At 46.4% G+C, this 25268-nt stretch overlaps 1 protein-coding gene across 2 annotated transcripts in view; it reads right to left on the bottom strand.

Annotated features, from left to right (window-relative positions):
* supt7l (SPT7 like, STAGA complex subunit gamma) overlaps positions 1-25268 on the bottom strand; it is a 34238-nt gene that overhangs the window by 8176 nt on the left and 794 nt on the right. For both annotated transcript variants that reach the window (XM_055636357.1, XM_055636358.1), the window contains exons 2-3: positions 7234-7910; positions 800-1124 (exon numbers count right to left, since the gene is read on the bottom strand). In XM_055636357.1, the coding sequence (XP_055492332.1) occupies positions 800-1124; positions 7234-7646 (738 nt within the window). In that variant the 5' untranslated portion in view covers positions 7647-7910. The remainder of the gene's footprint in view (positions 1-799; positions 1125-7233; positions 7911-25268) is intronic.

The raw sequence follows: 25268 nt of genomic DNA, 5'->3' as shown, positions 1-25268 counted from the left end.
GGTGTGGTGTGGCAACAGTTCTGCGGCTGTCAAGGCGGCTCTGCAGAGAGTCATCAACACAGCCCAGAAGATCACCAACACACACCTGCCTACCCTGGAAGAGATCTATAGCTCTCGTTGCCTGCGAAAGGCATCACGCATCCTAAAGGACTCGCCTCACCCCGCACATCCCTTGTTTGCCCTTCTGCCCTCAGGAAAGGGTTACAGGTCCATCAAATCACACACCACAAGATTAACATCCAGTGTCTACCCCAAGGCCATCACCACTCTGAACTCTGCACTGAACACCCCCCCCCCCCCCACTCCCCATAAGCCAATATTTTATATTGCTATAACACTATACTGTGAAATGTTGCACATTCTGACGACGTTTTTCTTGCCGTTTTTGCTGTTTCCATTGTCGTGATTATTTAAGGTAGACAAAAATGCTGGAGAAACAGCGGGTGCGGCAGCATCTATGGAGCGAAGGAAATAGGTAACGTTTTGGGCCGAAACCCTTCTTCAGACTCACTGAGTCTGAAGAAGGGTTTCGGCCCGAAACGTTACCTATTTCCTTCGCTCCATAGATACTGCCGCACCCGCTGAGTTTCTCCAGCATTTTTGTCTACCTTCGATTTTTCAGCATCTGCAGTTCCTTCTTCAACGTCGTAATTATTTATCTGATACGTTGGAGCTCCGCTCGGGCAGTGCGCCTGATATTTTGTTGTGTATTTACAATGACAATACAGTGTATTATTATCAATGATTATGACGACTATTTTCAATGTTTCTATGTGCTTGGATAGTTTGCAGAGCCCACCTGGAGCATGTAGCTGTGGTAGTCCTTGATGCGGTGCTGCCAGAAGCTCTGGAGGGACAGCACGCTGCCGATGCCCATCTCGTGGAACACCTGCTCCATCACGTCCTGGAAGGGGGTGCGGCCCACCCGCGCCTCCCTGTCGGCGGCCGAGCGCAGGAGCCGCGTGAACTTGTAGTAGTACTCGCTGGCCACGTCCGTCAGCGTCTCCAGCACGCTCTCGTGGGCGCACTCGAACCCCGCGTGGGCCAAGACCGTGGCCACCGACTGGTACAGGAGCTGCCGGCAGGATGTCCAGCTCAGTTCCGTCACCGGCTCGCCTTTCCCCCTGCAAACACAAGCTGAGTTAGTCCCCCACCTGAAAAGTTGCCTTTCCAATGTCCTCCAGAGATGGTGCCCGACTGAGCGAGTTACTCCAGCACCTTGTGTTCACTGCATAATGCCCTTGACAGCCCAACCTCTGCCAACTTTCCTACCCCAACCCATTCCATCTTTTCCCTGCTCCCGTTGGGCTGATGATAAAAGCTTGAAAGCGCGCATCACCAGACTCAGGAACAGCTTCTTCCCCTGTGTTATCAGGCTTCTGAACGTGACTGTCCCATTCACCTCTACCCCACTGCGGACATTGGACTTTGTTCATGTTCATAAGTGATAAGAGTAGAATTAGGCCTATCAAGTCTACTCCGCCATACAATCATGGCTGATCTATCTCTCCCTACTAACCCCATTCTCCTGCCTTCTCCCCATAACGCCTGACACCCGTACGAATCAAAAATCTAACAATCTCTGCCTTAAAAATATCCATTGACTTGGCCTCCACAGCCTTCTGTGACAATGAATTCCAGATTCACCAGCCTCTGACAAAAGAAAATTCCTCCTCATTTCCTTGCTAAAGGAACGTCCTTTAATTCTGAGGCTAAGACCTCTAGTCCTAGGCTCTCCCACCAGTGGAAACATCCTCTCCACATCAACTCTATCCAGGCCTTTCACTATTCGGTAAGTTTCGATGAGGTCCCCCCCCGCATCCTTCTAAACTCCAGTGAGTACAGGCCCAGAGCCGTCATATGCTCACCATATGTTAAACCACTTGTTCCTGGGATCATTCTTGTAAACCTCCTGTGGACCTTCTCGAGCCAGTTCATCCTCAGTAATGGGGCTCAAAATTGCTCAAAGTACTACAAACGTGTCCTGACCAGCCCTTTATAGAGCCTCAGCATTACATCCCTGTTTTTGTATTCTAGTCTTCTTGAACTAACTGCTGGCATTGCGTTTGTCTCCCTTACAGCCAAATCGACTAGGAAGTTAAGTTGTCTGGAACCGATATGCTACAATGCTGAGAACTATATTCTGCACTCTGTATCTTCCCTTCGCTCTACCTACGGTACTTGAATTTGACATGATTGTGATAATGTATTGCATTATCTGATCTGTTTGGATAACATGCAGAACAAAGTTTTGCACTGTACTTTGGTGCGCGTGACAATAATAAACCTAAATACGGATCTGCCTCACTTAAAGAACCATCTAGTGCAGCTTAATTAGGATTTGAAAAGTGAAATGGGCATTTTCTTTGTTGAAAAAGGTGTCAAGGGTAAATGGGAAGCTACGATAAAGATCAGAAATCCAGTTGTAAAGCAGAACTGGTACGAGTAGCTGAAAAACCTCCTGCTGGTCTAACAAGTCTCCATTCTAGTTTAATAACAAATTGATTAATTGAAAGACACGGTATGGAAGCAGGAATTGCAGCCCGTCGAGTCCACGCCAACCATCGAACCTGCATTCACACTAGTATCGTGTTATGCCACTTTCCCATCCACTCCCTACACGGTACAGGAAATTTAAAGAGGGCCAATTAACCTACAACCTCCATGTCTTTGGGATGTGGCAGGAAACTGGAACACCCGGATGAAACTCATGCAGTCACATGTAGAACGTGTAAACTCCACACACAAGAGGTCAGGGTCGAACCCAGGTGTCTGGCGCTGTGATGCAGCAGCTCTAACAACTGCGCCACTGTGCTGCCCTCAATGTTCCATGCTGTCTGTTTCGTCCCTAAGCTGCAAGACAAAAGCTCTATTCTTGAGCAGCCTCGCCTAAAGTGAATATCCTGATAAAGGATACACAGGGCATCGTGACTTGGTGAAAATCTGCAGGATGAAGAACAAAGAAATGGTCGAGTGACCTTCAGCATAGATGTTTGAATGAGAGGCCTGAAGTGCCAAAAGTGTAAAGCAGTGCAACATCAAAGTGACAAATAAAAGTCTGGGCAGCACTTAAAACACAGTGGCGCAGGGTTAGAGCTGCCGACTCAGTACCAAAGACTCGAGTTCAATCCTGACCTTGGCTGCTGTCCATTCTCCCTGTGACCGCGTGGGTTTCCTCCGGGTGCTCCAGCTTCCTCCTGCATTCCAAAGACCTGTGGGTTTCTAGGTTAATTGTAATTGGCTTCTTTAAATTGCGCCTGGTATCCATTGAGTGGTTGCGAAAGTGAGATAACGTAGAATTAGTGTGAAATGAGATCGGGAATAGACAATAGGTGCAGGAGTAGGCCATTCGGCCCTTCAAGACAGCACTACCATTCATTGTGATCATGGCTGATCATCCACAATCAGTACCCATTTCCTGCCTTTTCCCCATTTTCCTTGACTTTGCTATCTTGAAGAGCTCTATCCAACTCTTGAAAGCATACAGAGAATTAGCCTCCACTACCTTCTGAGGCAGAGAATTCCACAGATTCATAACCCTCTGGGTGAAAAAGATTTTTCCTCATCTCCATTCTAAATGGCTTACCCCTTATGCGTAAACTGTGGCCCCTGGTTCTGGACTCCCCCAACATTGGGAACATGTTTCCTGCCTCTACCGTGTCCAAACCTTTAATAACCTTGTATGTTTCAATAAGATGCCCTCTCATCCTTCTCAACTCCAGAACCTCGTGTCTCGTGGTCGAGACAGCAACCATTCTTTGACTCCCTGGTGAATTCGTCCCTTCCCACCCAAACCACCCCCTCTCCTGGCACTTTCCCTTGCAACCGCAGGAAATGCTACTCTTGTCGCTTTACCTTCCCCCTTGAATCCGTTCAAGGACCCTAGCATTCTTTCCAGGTGAGAGAGGTAAATTGGAGGAGCAGCACCTCATATTTCACTTGGGCAGTTTACAGCCCAGTGGTATGAACATTGACTTCTCTAATTTCATGTAGTCCCTGCTTTCTCCTCCCCTTCTCAGCTCTCCCTCAGCCCACTGTATCCGCCTCTTCCTTTCTTCTTCCCCCCCCCACCCCACCCTCACATCAGTCTGAAGAAGGGTCTCGACCTGAAACGTTGCCTATTTCCTTCGCTCCATAGATGCTGCCGCACCCGATGAGTTTCTTCAGTTTTTTTTGTCAACGTTTCTCTTAATATCAGCAAGACAAATGAGATAGTGATCAACCTCATGAAGTGAAGCGGTACACATACCCGTTTGCATTGACGGTGCCGAAGTAGAGAAATTTCTAGGAGTAAATATCACCAACAACTTCTCCTGAACCACCCATATTGTAGTAATGGCCAAGAGAGCACACCGACGCCTCTACTTCCTTAGAAAGCTTAGGAGGTTTGGCATGGTCCCAACAACTCTCACCAACTTCTACAGATGCACCACAGAAAGCATTTCATCGGGATGCATCATAGGTTGGTTTGGGAACAGCTCCATCCAAGACCGCAAGAAATCATAGCGAATTGTGGACGCAGCCCAGACCATCACACAAACCAACCTCTCTTCCAATTGACTCCAATTATACCTCACGCTGCCTCGGCAAGGCCAGCAGCATAATCAAGGACGAGTCGCACACTGTCCACTCCCTCTTCTCCCCGTTCCCATCAGGCAAAGGTCATGGAGATGTGAAAATGCACACCTCTAGATTTAGGGACAGTTTTGTCTCAGCTGTAATCAAGCAACTGAATCATCCTACCACAACCAGAGAGCAGTGTTGAACTACGATCTACCTCTTTGGTGACCCTCGGACTATCCTTGATCAGACTTTGCTGGCTTTACCTTGCAAGAAACGTTATTCCCTTCTCATGTATCTGTACACTCTAAATGGCTCCAACAAGGATATGGCGGACCAATTGAATAACTACTTTGGTTCCGTCTTCACTAAGGAAGACATAAATAATTTGCCGGAAATAGCAGGGGACCGCGGGTCAAAGGAGTTGGAGGAATTGAGTGAAATCCAGGTTAGCCGGGAAGTGGTGTTGGGTAAATTGAATGGATTAAAGGCCGATAAATCCCCAGGGCCAGATAGGCTGCATCCCAGAGTACTTAAGGAAGTAGCTCCAGAAATAGTGGATGCATTAGTAATAATCTTTCAAAACTCTTTAGATTCTGGAGTAGTTCCTGAAGATTGGCGGGTAGCAAACGTAACCTCACTTTTTAAGAAGGGAGGGAGAGAGAAAATGGGGAATTACAGAACAGTTAGTCTAACATCGGTAGTGGGGAAACTGCTAGAGTCAGTTATTAAAGATGGGATAGCAGCACATTTGGAAAGTGGTGAAATCATTGGACAAAGTCAGCATGGATTTACGAAAGGTAAATCATGTCTGACGAATCTTATAGAATTTTTCGAGGATGTAACTAGTAGCGTGGATAGGGGAGAACCAGTGGATGTGGTGTATCTGGACTTCCAGAAGGCTTTCGACAAGGTCCCACATAAGAGATTAGTATACAAACTTAAAGCACAAGGCATTGGGGTTCAGTATTGATGTGGATAGAGAACTGGCTGGCAAACAGGAAGCAAAGAGTAGGAGTAAACGGGTCCTTTTCACAATGGCAGGCAGTGACTAGTGGGGTACCCCAAGGCTCAGTACTGGGACCCCAGCTATTTACAATATATATTAATGATCTGGATGAGGGAATTGAAGGCAATATCTCCAAGTTTGCGGATGACACTAAGCTGGGGGGCAGTGTTAGCTGTGAGGAGGATGCTAGGAGACTGCAGGGTGACTTGGATAGGCTGGGTGAGTGGGCAAATGTTTGGCAGATGCAGTATAATGTGGATAAATGTGAGGTTATCCATTTTGGTGGCAAAAACAGGAAAGCAGACTATTATCTAAATGGTGGCCGATTGGGAAAGGGGGAGATGCAGCGAGACCTGGGTGTCATGGTACACCAGTCATTGAAGGTAGGCATGCAGGTGCAGCAGGCAGTAAAGAAAGCAAATGGTACCCAAACAGTCTTTCCAGGTGCGGCAGAGGTTCACCTGCACCTTCTCCAACCTCATCTATTGCATCCGCTGTTCTAGGTGTCAACTTCTCTACATCGGTGAGACCAAGCGTAGGCTTGCCGATCACTTCGCCCAACACCTCCGCTCGTTTCACAATAACCAACCTGATCTCCCGGTGGCTCAGCACTTCAACTCCCCCTCCCATTCCGAATCCGACCTTTCTGTCCTGGGCCTCTGCGATTGCCAGAGTGAGGCCCAGCGCAAATTGGAGGAACAGCACCTCATATTTAGCTTGGGTAGTTTACAACCCAGCGGTATGAACATTGACTTCTCCAATTTCAGGTAGTCCCTGCTTTCTCCTTCTTTCCCCTCCCCAGCTCTCCCACAAGCCTACTGTCTCCACCTCTTCCATTTTTTTCTTCCCGCCCCCCCGGACATCAATCTGAAGAAGGGTCTTGACCCGAAACGTCACCTATTTCTTCGCTCCGTAGATGCTGCCACACCCGCTGAGTTTCTCCAGAATTTTTGTCTTTTTCCAGATTCAGGGACCGTTTCTTCCCAGCTGTTATCAGGCAACTGAACCGTCCTCTCACCAACTAGAGAGCGGTCCCGACTGACCATCTACCTCATTGGAGACCCTCAGACTATCATTAATCAGACTTTGCTGGACGTTACCTTGTACTAAGCGTTATTCCTATTATCCTGTATATGTACAGTGTGGACGGCTAGAATGTAATCATGTATAGTCTTCCCGCTGACAGGAGAGCAGGCAACAAAAAAGCTTTCCACTGTATCTCAGTACACTGAGCTAAGCCGAGCTAAACTGAGCTAGCCTAAGCTAATAAGCAGGTCTTCTCAGCAGGCGAGGCAGCATCTATGGAGGGAAGGAATGGGCGCCATTTTGGGTCGTTTTGCTTGGGCAACTTACACCCCAGCAGTATGAACATTGACCTCTCTAACCAAGTAGCTCTTGCTTTCCCTCTCTCTCCATCCCCTCCCCATTCCCAGTTCTCCCACCAGTCTTACTGTCTCCGACTACATTCTAGCTCTGTCCCGCCAACTCCCCTGACATCAGTCTGAAGAAGGGTCTCAACCCAAAACGTCGTCCATTCCTTCTCTCCAGAGATGCTGCCTGTCCCACAGAGTTACTCCAGCATTTGGTGTCCACCATCGATTTTATCCAGCATCTGCAGTTCTTTCTTACACAAGCAGACCTTCTGTCGGTCTTTCAGAACTCACCTGTAGAAGTCGCTCTCTGGGTCACTGTGCCTCAGCTGGAAGGGGAACTTTGGCGTCTTGCTGTCGAGGGGCAGCAGCTCCTCGGGCAGCAGCGGGGAGGTGGGGGGCGGCGGCAGGGGCTCTGGCTCCTCGGCCTTCAGCCCGTCGGCCTGGGGCTGTCCCTGTCCCTGGGCAGCTGCCACCAGGCTGCGCAGCCTGCGGTTGTACTGTATCAGCTGGATAGTGTGCAGGGTTAGGCCGCAGGGCTCGGACGGCACGTCCAGCATGGTGGTCGGACGGGGCCGCTCGGCAGACGGCTGGTGCAGGGGAGGGTCTTGAATCTCCACCGTTCGGAACTCCCGCTGCAGCAGGTCGAAGGAGCTGCGGCCGGGCTGGGAGGAGGACACCGGTATCTCGCCCCAGTATTTAATCATCTTTGCTCACAGTCCGACACAACGGGGGGGGGGGGGGGGTGGGGCAACGTCGCACCTTTCAACAAAGCAGAGCCTGAATGCTCGCAGCGTATCGGTTGACCACTGCCGCTTGAGATTTGTCCAGACAAATCTTCTGGAGCCAAGGAAGGGAGGTTAATCAATAAACCAGTGAGTCTTTCACAAAAAAAAAAAAAAAAAAAATTGAAAAATGCAGGCTAATGGATCACTCTCCGTTGACAGCTGCCGAAATATCCCAGGCGAAATCTGTGGAGAGGAAAGGGAAGATTATTTCAAGGCTTCCAGCAACTTAGAGGCTGAGAAAAATGCACAGAAATCAGGATACCACAGTGGAGACACAAGGGAGGTGCTGGTCTACAAAACAAAAAGACACAAAAGTAGACAAAAGTGCTGGAGAAACTCAGCGGGGGAGGCAGCATCAATGGAGCGAAGGAAATAGGCAACGTTTCAGGCCGAAACCCTTCTTGAAGAAGGATTTCAGCCCGAAACGTTGCCTATTTCCTTCGCTCCATAGATGCTGCCGCACCCGCTGAGTTTCTCCAGCACTTTTGTCTACCTTTGATTTTCCAGCATCTGCAATTCCTTCTTGAACAAAAAGGCACAAAGTGCAGGGGTTACTCAGCAGGTCAGTCAGCATCTCAGGAGAACATGGATAGGTGATGTTTTTGGTTGGGACCCTTTTTCAAAATGGTGGGGGTGGGGGGGGGGGGAGGTAAGTGGGGGTCTGATATGCCATTACGGGGCTGTATCCCACTCCCGACACAACAGCATGTGATTCCAGACATGCATGGAGGGAGAACTGCATCTTTCAAAGGAGATCTTAAAATTAAGGTAACAGGTAGCAGCAAAAATATCCAGTGGCACCTCTTCGGATGGCACTTTGATCTCTCAAACAACCGCATTGTTGTACTCAAAGATCTTGGCATTCAAGTCCAGAGCTCCATGAAACAAGCAGCACAAGTTGGTAGTGGAGGGCGTATGGTTTGCTTGCCTTCGGTGTCTGGGGAATTGAATACAAGACGTCAGGCGGCACAACAGTAGAGTTGCTGCCTTATAGCGATTGCAGTGCCAGAGACCTGGTTTGACCCTGGCTATGGGTACTGTCTGTACGAAGTTTGTACGTTCTCCCCGTGACTTTTCTCCAAGAACATTGGTTTCCTCCTACGCTCCAAAGACGTAAGGATATGTAGATTAATTGGCTTGGTATATATATGTAAATTGTCCCCAGTGTGTGTAGGATAGTGTTCGTGTGCGGGAATCGCTGGTCGGTGCGGACTCGGTGGGCTGAAGGGCCCGTTTCCCCACTGTAACACCAACTAAACTAAGTCATGTTACAGCTTTATAGCACTTTGGTTACACCATATCAGAAGTATTATGAAGTTCTGGTCACCCCAGTGTGGGAAGGATGTAGAGGGTGGAGAAGAGGTTGAACAGAATGCTGCTTGGATTAGAGTGTATTAGCAATAAATGAAGGTTAGACAAACTTGGATTGTTTTTTCCCGATGCTCAGAGACTAAGGGGAGACCTGATGGAAGTAAATATAATTTATGAGAGTCAAGAGTCATACAGCACGGAAACAGGTCCTTCAGCCCAACATTCATACTGACCAAGATTCCCCATCAAAACTAATCCCATTTCCCCACTTTTCCCCCATATCCCTCAAAATCTTTCCTATTCATGTACCTGGCTATCTTGAAAATATCCAGAGAACCGGCCTCTACCACCCTCTGAGGCAGAGAATTCCAGACTCACAACTTTGTGTGAAAAAGTGTTTCCTCATCTCCGTTCGAAATGACTTACCCCTTATTCTTAAACTGTGACCACTGATTCTGGACTCCCCCAACATCGGGAACTTATTTCCTGCCTCTAGTGTGTCCAAACCCTTAATAATCTTATATGTTCAATAAGATTCCCTCTCATCCTTCTAAACTCCAGAGTATACAAGCACAGTCGCTCCATTCTCTCAGCATATGACAGTCCCACCATCCCGGGAATTAACCATGTGAACCTATGCTGTACTCCCTCAATAGCAAGAATGTCCTTCCTCAAGTTTGGAGACCAAAACTGCACACAATACACCAGGTGTGGTCTCACCAGGGCCCTGTACAACTGCAGGAGGACCTCTTTGCTCCTATACTCAACTCCTCTTGTTATGAAGGCCAACATGCCATTCGCTTTCTTCACTGCCTGCTATACCTGCATGCTTACATCAAAGGGTCTACTCCTGCACCTATTGTCTATTGTCACATAATGTCCGAACTTCCATCTCAATACCCTGACTGATGAATGTGCCAATGGCCTTGTTTACCTCCCTACCTACCTGTGACTCCACTCTCACAGAACTATGTACCTGCACGACTAGATTCACCTGCTCTTCAACACTCCCCAGGACCCCATCGTTCACTGTGAAGGTCCTGCCCTGGTTTGACTTCCCAAATTACAACACCTCATACTTCTGCATTAAACTCCACTCCTCATCCCACTTGCCCAGACGATCAAGATCCGGCTGTAATTTTTCATAACCATCTGCTATCTACGATACCAACTACTTTAGCTCATCTGTCAACTTACTAATCACGCTTTAGACATAGACAGGGTAGACAGTCAGAACCGTTAAAATCTAAAGGAGATGAGCGGAGCAAGTATTTTCACCAGAGAGTTATGGGTGCCTGCCTGGAACATGCTGCCAACATGAAAGAGATCTATAGGAGGCTGCTTCAGAAAGGGAGCCAGTATCATCAAGAGATGTATTCAATAGAGAGTTAGATTTAGCTCTTAGGGCTAACAGAATCAAGGGAAATGGGGAGAAAGCAGGAACGGGGTACTGATTTTGGATGATCAGCCATGGTCATATTGAAAGGCAGTACTGGCTTGAAGGACCAAATGGCCTACTCCTGCTCCTATCCTCTATGTTTCCATGTCCCACACCACCCTGGCCGCACTCTCATTTCAATCCTGCCATCAGTCTGAAACCCATGACCTCCAGTTTCAGGAACAGCTTCTTTCCAACAACCATCAGGCCCCTTAGCACCAGAGACACCAACTAAACTTTGAACTACAAACTGCCTTGGTAGCTCTAGGACGTTGGGCTTTTGTTTTATACGAATATTGCTCGCAAAGAGTAGGAGTAAACGGGTCCTTTTCACAATGGCAGGCAGTGACTAGTGGGGTACCGCAAGGCTCAGTGCTGGGACCCCAGCTATTTACAATATATATTAATGATCTGGATGAGGGACTTGAAGGCAATATCTCCAAGTTTGCGGATGACACTAAGCTGGGGGGCAGTGTTAGCTGTGAGGAGGATGCTAGGAGACTGTAAAGGTGACTTGGATAGGCTGGGTGAGTGGGCAAATGTTTGGCAGATGCAGTATAATGTGGATAAATGTGAGGTAATCCATTTTGGTGGCAAAAACAGGAAAGCAGGCTATTATCTAAATGGTGGCCGATTAGGAAAAGGGGAGATGCAGCGAGACCTGGGTGTCATGGTACACCAGTCATTGAAAGTAGGCATGCAGGTGCAGCAGGCAGTGAAGAAAGCAAATGGTATGTTAGCTTTCATAGCAAAAGGATTTGAGTATAGGAGCAGGGAGGTTCTACTGCAGTTGTACAGGGTCTTGGTGAGATCACACCTGGGGTATTGCGTACAGTTTTGGTCTCCAAATCTGAGGAAAGACATTGCCATAGAGGGAGTGCAGAGAAGGTTCACCAGACTGATTCATGGGATGTCAGGACTATCTTATGAAGAAAGACTGGATAGACTTGGTTTATACTCTCTAGAATTTAGGAGATTGAGAGGAGATCTTATAGAAACTTACAGAATTCTTAAGGGGTTGGACAGATCTGGATGCAGGAAGGTTGCTCCCGATGTTGGGGAAGTCCAGGACAAGGGGTCACAGCTTAAGGATAAGGGGGAAATCCTTTAAAACCGAGAAGAGAAAAACTTTTTTCACACAGAGAGTGGTGAATCTCTGGAACTCTCTGCCACAGAGGGTAGTTGAGGCCAGTTCATTGGCTATATTTAGGAGGGAATTAGATGTGGCCCTTGTGGCTAAGGGGATCAGAGGGTAAGGCAGGTACGGGATACTGAGTTGGATGATCAGCCATGATCATATTGAATGGCGGTGCAGGCTCGAAGGGCCGAATGGCCTACTCCTGCACCTAATTTCTATGTTTCTATGTTTCTTTTATTGAAGTTTCTTTTGTTTATTGTATTATCTATGAGTCGTGTGTTTACAGAGCTGTTATGCTGCTGAATTCCATTGATCCTTTTTCGATGTACCAGACAATTAAGCAATTGACTATGTGGATCACGTGCAGGCAGAGGTGATTAATTTCAGTTGGCATAATGGTCAGCACTGACATTGTGGGCCGAAGGGCCTGTTCCTGAGCTGCACCGTTCTTTGCAACAGTAAATAGCTCGGTATTTATTGCCAAGTGCAAATTAACACCAGGATATGTTATTCATAATAATGACAGCAGTATAAAAGTATGCGTAGGAAGGAACTGCAGATGCTGGTTTACACCAAAGATAGGCACAAAATGCCGGAGTAACTCAGCGGGACAGGCAGCATCTCTGGGGAGAAGGAAGGGGGTGACGTTTCAGATCGAGGTCTGAAGAAGGCTCTCAACCCATTCGAGGTCTGAAGAAGGGTCTCAACATCACCCATTCCATTTATCCAGAGATGCTGCCTGTCCCGCTGAGTTACTCCAGCATTTTGAGTTACTCCAGTTCTGAGTTACTCCAGCATCTATCTTCAGTATAAAAGTAACATCAGCATTAAATCACCCTTGGAATGGACTGAAGCCACGAATGGTATTACAAAAATACAGGTTTTTACTGCTTTTTTATTTTTGTGATCACCCAAGTTTGGAGAATATAACTTCACAGGAGTGTAAACAAAATGATAGGCAGGGCTGACTCTTGATCACTGTTCCTGAAAGAGCAACCATTTTTAACTTATGAAGTGTTGAACTGGATTATTTTACCCTCGTTCTGGTTTAATAAATATACAAAGACAAATTTGTACAAGTTTATTCAATTGTCACCCCAGGGGACTTACTCTGGTCCACAGCCTCTAACGCCCAAGGAGTCTGGTGTTCCCCAGAGTACGTGATATTTAATACAAAATCCAAGACGTTCACAATTCGGCGCCCCCCTTCATTTGTCCAATCGTTATCCAAGAATATCACGTGCTAACACTGTGTCGCTACAGTAAAGTGAATATTTGGTACTTTCGGACTGAATTACTGCTCTCATAGCAAGCCTCTCTGTGCTTCTTGCACTCTTACAGCCTCCCAGTCTTCTTACAACATAGTAGATAGGAAAGTACAGCAAAAGAACAGGCCCTTTGGCCCACAACATTCATGCCCTGATCTTCTTCTTCTTCTTCTTCTTGCGTATGGCGTGCACAGCCTAAAGTTGTAGGACAACTTGTTCTATTTGATTTTATTTGATTGTGCACGCCAGGTTGATTGCATTCGTCGAAACAGGGTGGACCACGTGAAGGTTGCAATCTTCCACCCCCATGCCCTGATGCCAAGTTCATAAGGAATAGGAGTACAATTGGGCCATTGGGCCCCATCAAGTCTACTCCGCCATTCAATCATGGCTGATCTATCCCTCCCTCCTAACCCCATTCTCCTCCCTTCTCCCCATAACCTCCAACACCCATACTAATCAAGAATCTATCTATCTCTGCATTAAAAATATCCACTGACTTGGCGTCCACAGCTTCTGTGGCAAATAATTCCACAGTTAAACTAATCTCTGCCCGCACGGGATCCATATCCCCACACTCCCTGCATATCAATGTGCTTAACCAAAATCCTCTTGAACACCAATATCATATCTGCCTCCACCACCACGCCTTGCAGAGCATTCCCTGTCGCCCAGCACTTGTCCCGCATACACCCTTTCAATCATCTTTGCTTTAAACGTTGCCCCTCTCATCTTAAAACTCCAATCTTTGACATTTCAAGCCTAGGAAATAGGTTCTGACTGTCTATCTTATCCATGCCTCACAATTCTAGCATTCTGGTGAACCTCTTCTGCACGCTCTGCAAAGCTTCCATATCCTTCGAATGATGTGGCAACTGTATGCAATACTCCATAGTGGGCCTGTCCCACTTCGGCGATTTTTTAGGCGTCTACGGGCGTCTGGGCTGTCACCACCTGGTTGCCAGGGTGTCGCCTGTATGGTCGTGAGTAGTCTCTTCAGTCGACCAAAGAGTCGTAGCGTCTTTCAGGTCATTGCTGGATTTTCAACATGTTGAAAATTTTTTGACGACAGTGGGTTTGACGCCAATGAGCGTAGCTTGACTTCTCCTGACGTAGGTGCTGTCGTAGATTGTTGCCAGGTTAACGTAAGCTGTCGCCGATGCTGGATTCGTTTTTTTTTTGTTAAAGTAATGATTTCAAATTTTATGTCGAAGTGGGGTCCAGTCGCCGGTTTTTCGGCGACGTTCTACGACTATGACAATCGCCGGCAGTCGCCTAAAAATAGTCTAAGTGGGACAGGCCCATCATTGATCTGCCGCATGATTTCCTGACTCATACTCAATGCCCCATAATAACTAAAAATTAAACAAAAGACTATGGATATTGAAAAACATTAAACTGAAAGGAGATGCTGCAAACACAATTTTAAATCTAAAATTCTGAGCGGGTTTATAAAGGCTGAAGCTAAAAGAGGACACATAGTTTTGGAATAAGGAGCCAGGTGAAGAAACAGATGGAGAAGAAATTATTTGCCAATTTGGTTTAGTTCATTTTAGAGACACAGCGCAGAAACAGGCCCTTCGGCCCACCGAGTCCACACCGACCAGCAATCCCCGCACATTAACACAACACAACCCAACACACGTTAGGGACAATTTCACATCTATACCAAAGCCAATTAACCTACAAACCTGTATGTCTTTGGAGTGTAGGAGGAAACCAAACATCTTGGAGAAAACCCACAAAGGTCATGGGGAGAACGTACAAACTCTGTACAGACAGCACACGTACTCAGGATCGAACCCTGGTCTCTGGCGCTGGAAGGCAGTAGCTCTACCGCTGCACCACCGTGCCACCCCAATTGCTAGGAATAACTGGCATTCTCTACCCGAGACAATTGTGAGGCTGTCAAGGCTGGTATAGATTTTGGACTGCAGTCGGAATCTATGTAGGAATAAAAGGCTTTGGAGAACAGCCTGCAGCAAAGTGGAGTCGAGGCCAAGATCAAATCAGCTATCATGTTGAATGGTGGAGCAGGCTGTAGGAGGGTGATCCAATTTCTTGCACGCGCAAGGTCAGTGAATGTCTACAGCAGAGGAACAAGAGAGGATACAGAGGAGATTCACCTGGATGTTTACTGGGATAGATTATTTCCTGGGGAGAGACTGGGCAGGCTTGAATGTCCACCATTACAAAAGAGGAGACTGCGTGGGGGCAGACAGAGATATATAAAATACAGGTACACAAAAATGCTGGAGAAACTCAGCAGGTGCAGCAGCATCTATGGAGCGAAGGAAATAGGCAACGTTTTGGGCCAAAACCCTTCTTCAGATTGAAGAAGGGTTTTGGCCCGAAACGTTGCCTATTTCCTTCACTCCATAGATGCTGCTGCAACCGCTGAGTTTCTCCAGCATTTTTGTGTACCTTCGATTTTCCAGCATCTGCAGTTCCTTCTTAAACACATATAAAATACAGAGTGGGTTGAATAGGGAATATGGTGGAAACATTTCCACACAGAGAAGATGTCTAACATTAGAGGGCACAGATTTTGAGTAATGGGCCCGCGGTTTAAAGACATCCAGGAGGACTATTTTAACAATCTGATTATAGATTTAATGTGGAATACGTCCCATGTTACATTGAGAGCAACTGTAAACAGAGAGACAATATTTTCCCCGAGGCATCCAGTGTTTATAACAGACCTCCACCCATATCTAAACTAAAACACCGCCACACACCCTGCTCCTACAAATGTTGGCGCTAACCAACATTGGTGGCCACACCAAGACCCTGACCTACCACAATTATTGGCATGCTCATGATACCTCCCAGTCAATGTGGTAGAGTCATACAACACAGAATTATTTCTGATAGGGAGAACTGCTTTCTCAGACTTGCAGTATTATGATAACTAGAAGAACAATTTCACATTAGTCTATCCCCTACTCCCAATTCCTCAGTCTCCGCTGCTTCTGCACCCAGGATGAGGTTTCATACTAGGGCATCGGAGATGTCCTCATTCTTTAGGAAAAGCGGGTTCCCCTCTTCCATTATAGATAAGGCTCTCACTAGGGTCTCCTTGATACCCCACAACTCCGCTATTGCTCCCCCTCCCCCCATTTGTAACAAGGACAGAGTCCTTCCTTGTCCTCACCTTCCACCTCACCATCCGTCGCATACAGCACATAATCCTCAAATATTTTCGCCACATCCAACGGGATCCTACTACTGGCCACATCTTCCCATCTCCACCCCTTTCTGCTTTCCGCAGAGACCGTTCCCTCTGAAACTCCCTGGTCAACTCGTCCCTTCCCATCCAAACCACCCCCTCCCCAGGTACTTTCCCCTGCAACCGCAGGAAATACAACACCTCTCCCTTTACCTCCCTCCCCCCTCGACTCCATCCAAGGACTATTCCATGCAACAGTCTTTCCAGGTGAGGCAGAGATTCATTTGCACCTCTAACCTCATCTACTGTATCCTTCTCTACGTCGGCGAGACCAAGCGCAGGCTCGGTGATTGTTTCACTGAACACCTTCGCTCAGTCCATCTTAACCTACCTGATCTCCCGGTGGCCCAGCACTTCAATTCCCCCTCCCATTCCTTTTCTGGCACCTCATGTTTTGCTTGGGTAGTTTACATCCCAGCGGTATGAACATTGACTTCTCTAACTTCAAATAGCCCTTGCTTTCTCTCTCCATCCCTTTCCTCCTTTCCTCTTCCCAGTTCTCCCACTAGTCTTACTGTCTCTGCCTACATTCTATCTTTGTCCCGCCCCCTCCCCAACATCAGTCTGAAGAAGGGTCTTGACCCGAAACGTCACCCATTCCCTTTCTCCAGAGATGTTGCCTTACCCGCTGAGTTAATCCAGCATTTTGCGTCTACCTTCGATTTAAACCTACATCTGCAATTCTTTCTATTACATAAGTTCAATTTAGTATAGAGCTACAGTGCAGAAACAGGCCCTTCGGCCCACCGAGTACATACCAACCAGCGATCCCCACACACCAACACTATCCTACACAATTTATACTTATACCAAGCCAATTAACCTCAAACCTGTGCATCGTTGGAATGTGGGAGTCATAGAGCGAAACAGGGTGGAAACAGGCTCTTTGGCCCAATTTGCCCACACTGGCTAACAATTTCCCAGCTACCCTAGTCCCACCTGCCTGCGCTTGGTCCATAACACTCCAAACCTGTCCTATCCATGTACAAATCAGGGCCAGCAACAGATGACATCAGGAAGGGTGGAGTCCATGATGGTCCATTGTTGGCTGGGGAGGGTGTGCTAACGAGAGGGAGACAGGGATGCCAATGGTGGAACTGGCAGGATGACAAGGGTGAGAGGGGAAGGGGGTGAAGGAATGCAGGAGTTACTTGAAATTAGAGAATTGTGGCGTCAGCTGATGGCCAGACCACTTAAGGTCGAACCCTCGTCAGTGGTTACGAGGGCTGTCACGTGACGTCATGGGGTAAGGGGAGTGTCCTGCTACATCAGCAGATCTCACCTGGGGATCGTGAGTCGACAGGTAGCTGAGCTCAAGACAACACCCTCACTCAGCAGCAGCATCAATGACAATATGTTAGAGGACCAAACTTGCATGTACAGCAACCATGTAATGTCTGAATAAAGCAACTGTTTGTTCTCCGCGTTCGGTGCCGCTATACAATGTTCATATAATGACGCACTGACGAACAAAACAAAATCACAAATACTGATACCCTGGAGAGAACGTTTTCAAGTGCAAGTGAATTAAAGCTAGGGCTTTGAAGATATGGGACTGATGCAGTTCAATACACATGCTACCAGGTGATCAAAAACTAATCCCCTCACAGTCAATCTGCGATTCTCCCGACTTGAATTCTTGGCATAAAAGACCACGTTTGAGAATTAAATGCTAATCTTCTACACCGTTGGAAACGCAGGCACGATTTTGACATCTTGGTTTAACAAGTGTCACGGAGCAGATTGCCTTTGAAGACATAAGGAATTATGACTAAACTACGAAACGCCACCTGTTCCGATCGACACGTCTAGAACATTGTTGGTTCAATCCACAGCAGCCCCGTGTGGGGAGCGGGCTGGTGAGAGTGACCGACAAGATTAGAGAGGTTGACCAGAACATGCAGTTGAAGCAACGTGTCCAAGTATGAGGTTAATAACCGTGTCCACTGCGATTACTCAATTGCCTCCTGCTGTCAGGTTTAGTCACCTATCACAGCCTTCAGCCCACTGAGTCCGTGCCACAGAAATGGAGTCCGTCTAAACCTACCTGGTTGCTCAACACTAACTCCCCCTCCCATTCCCACACTGACCTTTCTGTCCTGGCCCTCCCCCACTGTCAGAGTGAGGCCCAGTGCAAATTGGAGGAACAGCCCATAATATTTCGTTTGGGCAGCTTACATCCCAGCGGGATGGACACAGTTTTTAACCTCATACTTGGATATGTCACTTCAACCACATAACTTTAAGTAACCCTCTCTCTCCATCCCTCCTCCATCCTAGTTCTCCGACCAGTCAGACTGTCCTCTTGATTACATTTTTATCTCTGCATGCTTTGTTGTCACCTTCCCTGAGCAAACAATGATCTATTCTTCATGTTCCTTGACATTCTTTCTCTCTGTGGCTCCCTCCCTCCCCAGACTCTCAGTCTGAAAGGGTCGCGACCCAAAACGTCACCCATTCCTTCTATCCAGAGATGCTGCCTGTACACTAGCAGTTATTCCAGCATTTTTGTGTCTATCACCCGTACACTAGTTCTATCCTACATACTAGGGACAATTTACAAAAGTAAATTACGTATAAATTTACAGGTCTTTAGAGTGTGCGAGGCAACCCGGAGAAAATCCAATGGTCACAGGGAGAACGTACAAACTCTGTACAAACAGCACCTGTAGTTAAGATGGAACCCAAAACTCTGACGCTGTAAAACTCTAACTCTACCGCTACGCCTCTCTGCCGGCCCAAAAACTAGGGTACTGTTCGATTCATTTCCACCCCATTGTGGACATTGGACTTTGCCTATGGAACCGATTCATTTACAACGTGCTACAATGCTGAGAATTACATTCTGCACTCTGTGTATCACTCTATATCTATTGTACTTGAGTTTGTACTTGATTGTACCATGTATGGTATATCTGATCTGCTTGGATAGCATGCAGAACAAAGCTTTTAACCTCAGTACATGTGACAATAACAAACCTAACATAACCTACCTATTTCAGAATCATAAAGCACACGACATTCAGCCTACTTTGACGATGTTAGTTTTGTTCAATGTTTTGAATGTGTGAAATTGCTCCCCGTTCTTTCTGTTCCAAAGGAGAATAGGTGCAGGAGTAGGCCATTCGGCCCTACGAGCCAGCACCGCCATTCACTTTGATCATGGCTTTCCTCCCCCCCCATAGTGAAAAGCTTTGTTTTGCATGCTATCCAATCAAATCAGGTAATACCATACATCGATAGACACAAAATGCTGCAGTAACTCAGCGGGACAGGCAGCATCTCTGGAGAGAAGGAATCGGTGACTTTTTGGGTCGACACCCTTCTTCAGAAGGAGGGTCTGAAGAAGCGTCTCAACCCGAAACATCACCCATTCCTTCTGAGTTACTCCAGCTTTTTTGTGTCTACCTTCAGTTTAAAACAGCATCTGCAGTCCCTTCCTACTCATAATACTATACTTTAATGCGAGCCAAACTCAAGTACAATAGATAGAGCAATGGGGAAGATACAGAGTCCAAAATACAGTTACATTGTAGCGTGACAAATAGAAACAAGGAACTGCAGATGCTGATTTATACCAAAGATAGACACAAATCTTACACTATGTGTTATTCGCTTAATTTTGTATCAGTACACCATTGACATCTCGATTGTAATCATGTACACTTTCCACTGACTGACAAACATGCAACAACAATTTTTTTCACTGTAAAATAAACTAAATTAAAGTGGAATACTAAAGTCATTTTGCATTAACAGTGTATTTTACAGTTCAGGATCAATTAAATCTGCACACCACCTTTGATCAGAGTCTGAAGAAGTGTCTCGACCCAAAAGGTCACCTATTTCCTTTGCTCCAAAGATGCTGCCTCACCCGCTGAGTTTCTCCAGCATTTTTTGTCTTCCTTCGATTTTCCAGCATCTGCAGTTCCTTCTTAAACATCTTTGATCACAAATTCACTTTGGGGACTTAAGAGTCATAGAGTGATACAGTATGGAAATAAACGCTTCGGCCCAACTTGCCCACACCGACCAACATGTCCCAGCTATACTGGTCTTTGTCTTCTTTGCTAGGGGCATTGAGTGCAAGTGTCAGGAAGTCATGATGCATCTCTGTAGGAGATATCGTATGGCCATATTTGGAGTATTGTATAGTGTTCTGGTCACCCCATTACTGGAGAGATGAGGCTTTGGAGAGGGTGCAGAGGTAGCCAAATGGTGCCTGGATTAGAGGGTTTTAGCTATAGGGAGAGGTTGGATAGGTGTGTATTGTTTTCTTTGGAAAGTTGGAGGTAAGTTTTAGGTTTAGTTTTAGAGATACAGCATGGAAACAAGCCCTTCAGCCCACTGAGACCAAGCCGACTAGCGATCATCTGTACTAGTTCTATCCTACACACGAGGGACACTTTACAGAAGCCAACTAATCTACAAACGCACACGTCTTTGGGATGTGGGAGTAACCGGAGCCCCTGGAAGAAACCGATGTGGTCACAGAGAGAACGTACAAACTCAGTATAGACAGCATCTGGGGTCAGGATCAAACCTGGGTCTCTGCCGCTGTAAGGCAGCAACTCTGCCGCTGCACCGCCGTGCTGCCCCAACCAGGTTCTAGGATGAGGGGAGAATCAATGGAAGTGTATGAAATGATGAGAGAAAGATCTTCAAGACCTTGTGAGTCTGCACCATTCATGGGAAGGAGCTAAGAGAGTGCGGCACAAATGCACCAGATCACATTCGTCAGCAGGAACCAAAGAACAAGCAGGCAGTGAAAGACCCCAAGAGACACCTGGCACATGGACTACATATGGAACTATAAAATATTCAAGAGATACATAAGAGATGTGTAGTTTGACAGAATGGGTAAGATAGCTGGTTCCTCTTAAGAATACAAAGTATTGTTACAATTGGAATTGTGCCAGATGGTGAACATTAATCCCATCAGACATGTGCTGCTTTTTCTTGACAGCATTCGTTTCCATGGCCTTTTCCTTTTATCCATGCGAGTGGTAACCCAAGTCGAACTCCTATTCATAAACTCTGCCGTTAACACCGTGAAGCTTATCACCAAACCCACGGGACTTGGTGTCAGCACTCATCTCTGCAACTGGATCCTCGACTTCCTGACCAACAGACCCCAATCAGTGAGGATTGGGGACAAATCATCCTCCACGATAATCCTCATTACTGGTGCTCCGCAAGGATGTGTTCTTAGCAGGTCGGGTACTTTTCGGCGCTGCTGTTCCAGCGTCACTGTTTCGGTGCCACCGTTTCGGCACCTATCTTTTGCTAATTCATCTAAATTTTGGAAAGCTGTTATATACTTATCACCTAGTTCTTCCTAATTCGTTGTTTAGACAACAGTAATCAGTTAATTTATCTTAATATTGGATAGCTGTTATACTGCTTGTCTTACAAACTTTATAGTTAGTTGTAGTAAAACACCTAACAGAAATGGCAGACAAAATATTTTGAGCAAGAGAAACAGACCAAAATGTACACACAATGGATATCTATATGTGTTTGATAAGTATAGTAAAAAAGACCCTTTGTTAATGTTTTGGAGGTGTGAGCACAAGGACGAGTGCAAAGGTCGTATTCATACTAAAAACAATGAAGTGGTTAAAGAAATGAACATGCATTCTCATGGTGCTTCAGCAGTAAGTGTCGAAGTGGCTACAATTTATACGTGTAAAGCGTCATGCTGGAGAAACTTTAGAACAACCATCATCAATTATAAATGCTTGCGTAGAAAATATTTCTCAAGCAGCTCAAGCAGCACTTCCAAATGCAGAGGCAATTTAAAAAAAAAGAGTAAGAAGAAAACAAAAGCAAATTGACTTTGCTCCTCCAAATCCCGTTATGCCCCTGTCCCACTTAGGAAACCTGAACGGAAACCTCTGGAGACTTTGCGCCCCACCCAAGGTTTCCGTGCGGTTCCTGGAGGTTGCAGGTGGTTGCAGGTAGGTAGACTGACAAAAACCTCCGGGAACCTCACGGAAACCTTGGGCGGGGCGCAAAGTCTCCAGAGGTTTCCGTTCAGGTTTCCTTAGAGGGCCAGGGGCATTAGTGTTCGTGAGTTAGTGATCCCCGATGAGTACAGATATTATATCACGAACAATGGTCAAAGGGAAAACTTTTTAATATGTGATAGTGGTCAGGAAGATGATCGAATTTTAATTTTTGGAAGACACAGCTGGATTGTTTTCTTACAAGATTTGGAAGTGTGGTATGCGGATGGATGGCACATTTAAATTATCTCCTCCTCCGAAACAGCGGCCACAAAACGGCGGCGCCAAATGGTGCCATTCTGTTCTCAGCCCCTTCTTTACGCCTTGTACACCCACGACTGTGCAGTCATGTACAAATCTAATTTCAAATCCTCACATGACACCTGTATTGTGGGGATATATCAAATAATGAATGATGAGATGGAGTACAGGAAGGAGATTGAGAAACTCGTGTCGAGACAACAACCTTTCTCTCAATGTCAGCAAGACAGAGGATATAGTGGTCGACTTCAGGATGCGAAACGGTCCACATACCCCAGTTAGCATTGATGGCGCCGAACTAGAGGTGGTTGAAAGCTTCAAATTCCTTGGAGTAAATATCACCAACAACTTCTCCTGGACCACCCATATTGAAGTAACGCCCAAGAAAGCACACCGACACCCCTCCTTCCATAGAAGGCTTAGGAGGTTCGGCAATTTCCCAACAACTCTCACCAACTTCTATAGATGCACCATAGAAAGCATTTTATCAGGATTCATCACAGCTACATCCAAGACCACAAGAGATTACAGTGAATAGTGGACATCACATAAACCAACCTCCCTTCTATTGAAGGTAGACACAAAATGCTGGAGCAACTCGGCGGGACAGGAACATCTCTGGAGAAGGAGTGGGTGAAATTTTGGGTCAAGCCCCTTCTTCAGACTGTGTGGGCGGTACAGAGATAAAGTGTAGCCGGAGACAGTAAGACTGTGGGAGAACTACACCTCCCGCTGCCTTAGCAGGGCAAAGAAGATCATCAAAGACAGCTCCCATCCTGCGTTTGGACTGTTCGACCTGCTGCCCTCTGGAAGGCGCTATAGGTGCATCAAATCCAGGACAAACACTCAGGAATAGTTGCTTTCCGAGAATTATATCTACCATAAATTCAAATTCACACATGCACTGACTACACCGCCCAACACGGACTTCCATCTGTATATATGTATATATGATATATGTATATATGTCCCCCCCCCCCCCCCCCCCCCCCCCCCCCCTCCATCTCCCTTCTGTTTTTTTTTTTCTGTTTCTTGTTTTTTGTGCTAAATTGTATGTATGCACTGAGTACGAGCAGCTTTCAGTTTCACTGTACATGTATAGTGACAATAAATGGCATATCTATATATCTATATCTAACTGGGAAGGGGGAGGGGATGGAGAGAGAGGGAAAGCAAGGGTTACTTGAAGTTAGAGAAGTCAATGCTCATACTGCTGAGGTGTAAGGTACCCAAGCAAAATATGAGTTGCTGTTCCTCCAATTTGCTCTGACAATGGAGGAGGCCCAGGACAGAAAGGTCAGATTGGGAATGGGAGAGGGACTTAAAGTGCTGTGCAACTGAGAGATCAGGTAGGTTTAGGCAGACTCCATTTATGCTTCACACTGCCTCGGCAAGGCCAGCAGCATAATCAAGGACAAGTCACACCTGGCCACTCCCTCTTCTCCCCTCTGGCAAAAGGTACAGAAGTGTGAAAACGCACACCTCCAGATTCAGGGACAGTTTCTTCCCAGCTGTTATCAGGCAACTGAATCATCCTACCACAACCAGAGAGCAGTGCTGAACTGCTATCCACATCCTCGGAGTATTCTAGATCAGACTTTGCTGGCCTAACCTTACACTAAAAGTTATTCCCTTATCATGTAGGAAGGACCTGCAGATGCTTGTTTAAACTGAAGATAGACACAAAACGCTGGAGTAACTCAGCGGAACAGACAGCATCTCTAATGAAAAAGAATAGGTGATGTTTCGGGACTGGACCCTTGTTCAGACTGAGAGTCAGGGGAAAATGATTGAGTCCGCTGACTCTCAGTCAGAAGAAAGGTCTCGACCTGAAATGTCACCGCCAAGATGCTGGTTTACCAAAAAAAGCATACACAAAGTGCTGGAAATTCTCAGCAGATCAGGCAGCATATCTGGTAGACTTGGACAGACGATGTTTTGGGTGAGGATGCAAGTGACTTCAGTGTAAACAGGTCCTTCAGTGTAGTACTGAGGAAGTCATTGTTTTTTTGTCTTTTAGCTGGGACATTAAATCAAGTCTCCATTTTCTATCTCGATTGGATCTAGAAGATTTGGAGCCTATATTTTAGAGAAGATCATTGTATCTAGTCCTGATGCACTTGACAAATATTTCTTCAATCAAAATGATTAAAATCAGGTTACTATTGCAAAAAAAAGACACAAAGTGCAAGAGTAACTCAGCAGGTCAGGCAGCATCTCTGCAGAACATGGATGGGCAATGTTTCAAGTTGGGATCCTTCTTCAGTCCGAAGAAGGGTCCCGACCCGAAACTTCACACATCCATGTTCTCCAGATACACTGCCTGACTTGTTGAGTTCCTCCAGTTTAGTTTATTATTGTCATGTGTACCGAGGTTTTTTTTGTAGCGTCCTATCTAGTCAATGACTATTAATGATCATAAGAGATAGTAGCAGAATTAGGCCATTCGGCCCATCAAGTCTACTCCGCCATTCAATCATAGCTGATCAATATCTCCCTCCTAACCCCATTCTCCTGCCTTCTCCTCATAACCTCGGACACCTGTATCAATGATTACAATCAAGTCGCCATAGTGTACAGGTAAAGGATACAACAATTAGTGCAAGATAAAGTCTGATTAAATATAGTTCAATAGACCATAGGCAATAGATGCACAAGTAGGCCATTCGGACCTTCGAGCCAGCACCGCCATTCAATGTGATCATGGCTGATCATCCCCAATCAGTACCCCGTTCCTGCCTACCCTGACTCCGCTATTTTTGGTGTGAGGTAGGTGTGAGGTCAGGGCCGCTTTTTTTTTTTTTTTAAAACCCGGCATCTGCGGTTCACTATTATAATGTTGTTTAAGATTACTGTCCAAATTACGTCTCTATTTTCTATATTACATC

The sequence above is a fragment of the Leucoraja erinacea genome, chromosome 5 (assembly GCF_028641065.1).
Source record: "Leucoraja erinacea ecotype New England chromosome 5, Leri_hhj_1, whole genome shotgun sequence".
NCBI lineage: Eukaryota > Metazoa > Chordata > Chondrichthyes > Rajiformes > Rajidae > Leucoraja > Leucoraja erinaceus.
This window is presented reverse-complemented; position numbering and strand designations above follow the sequence as displayed.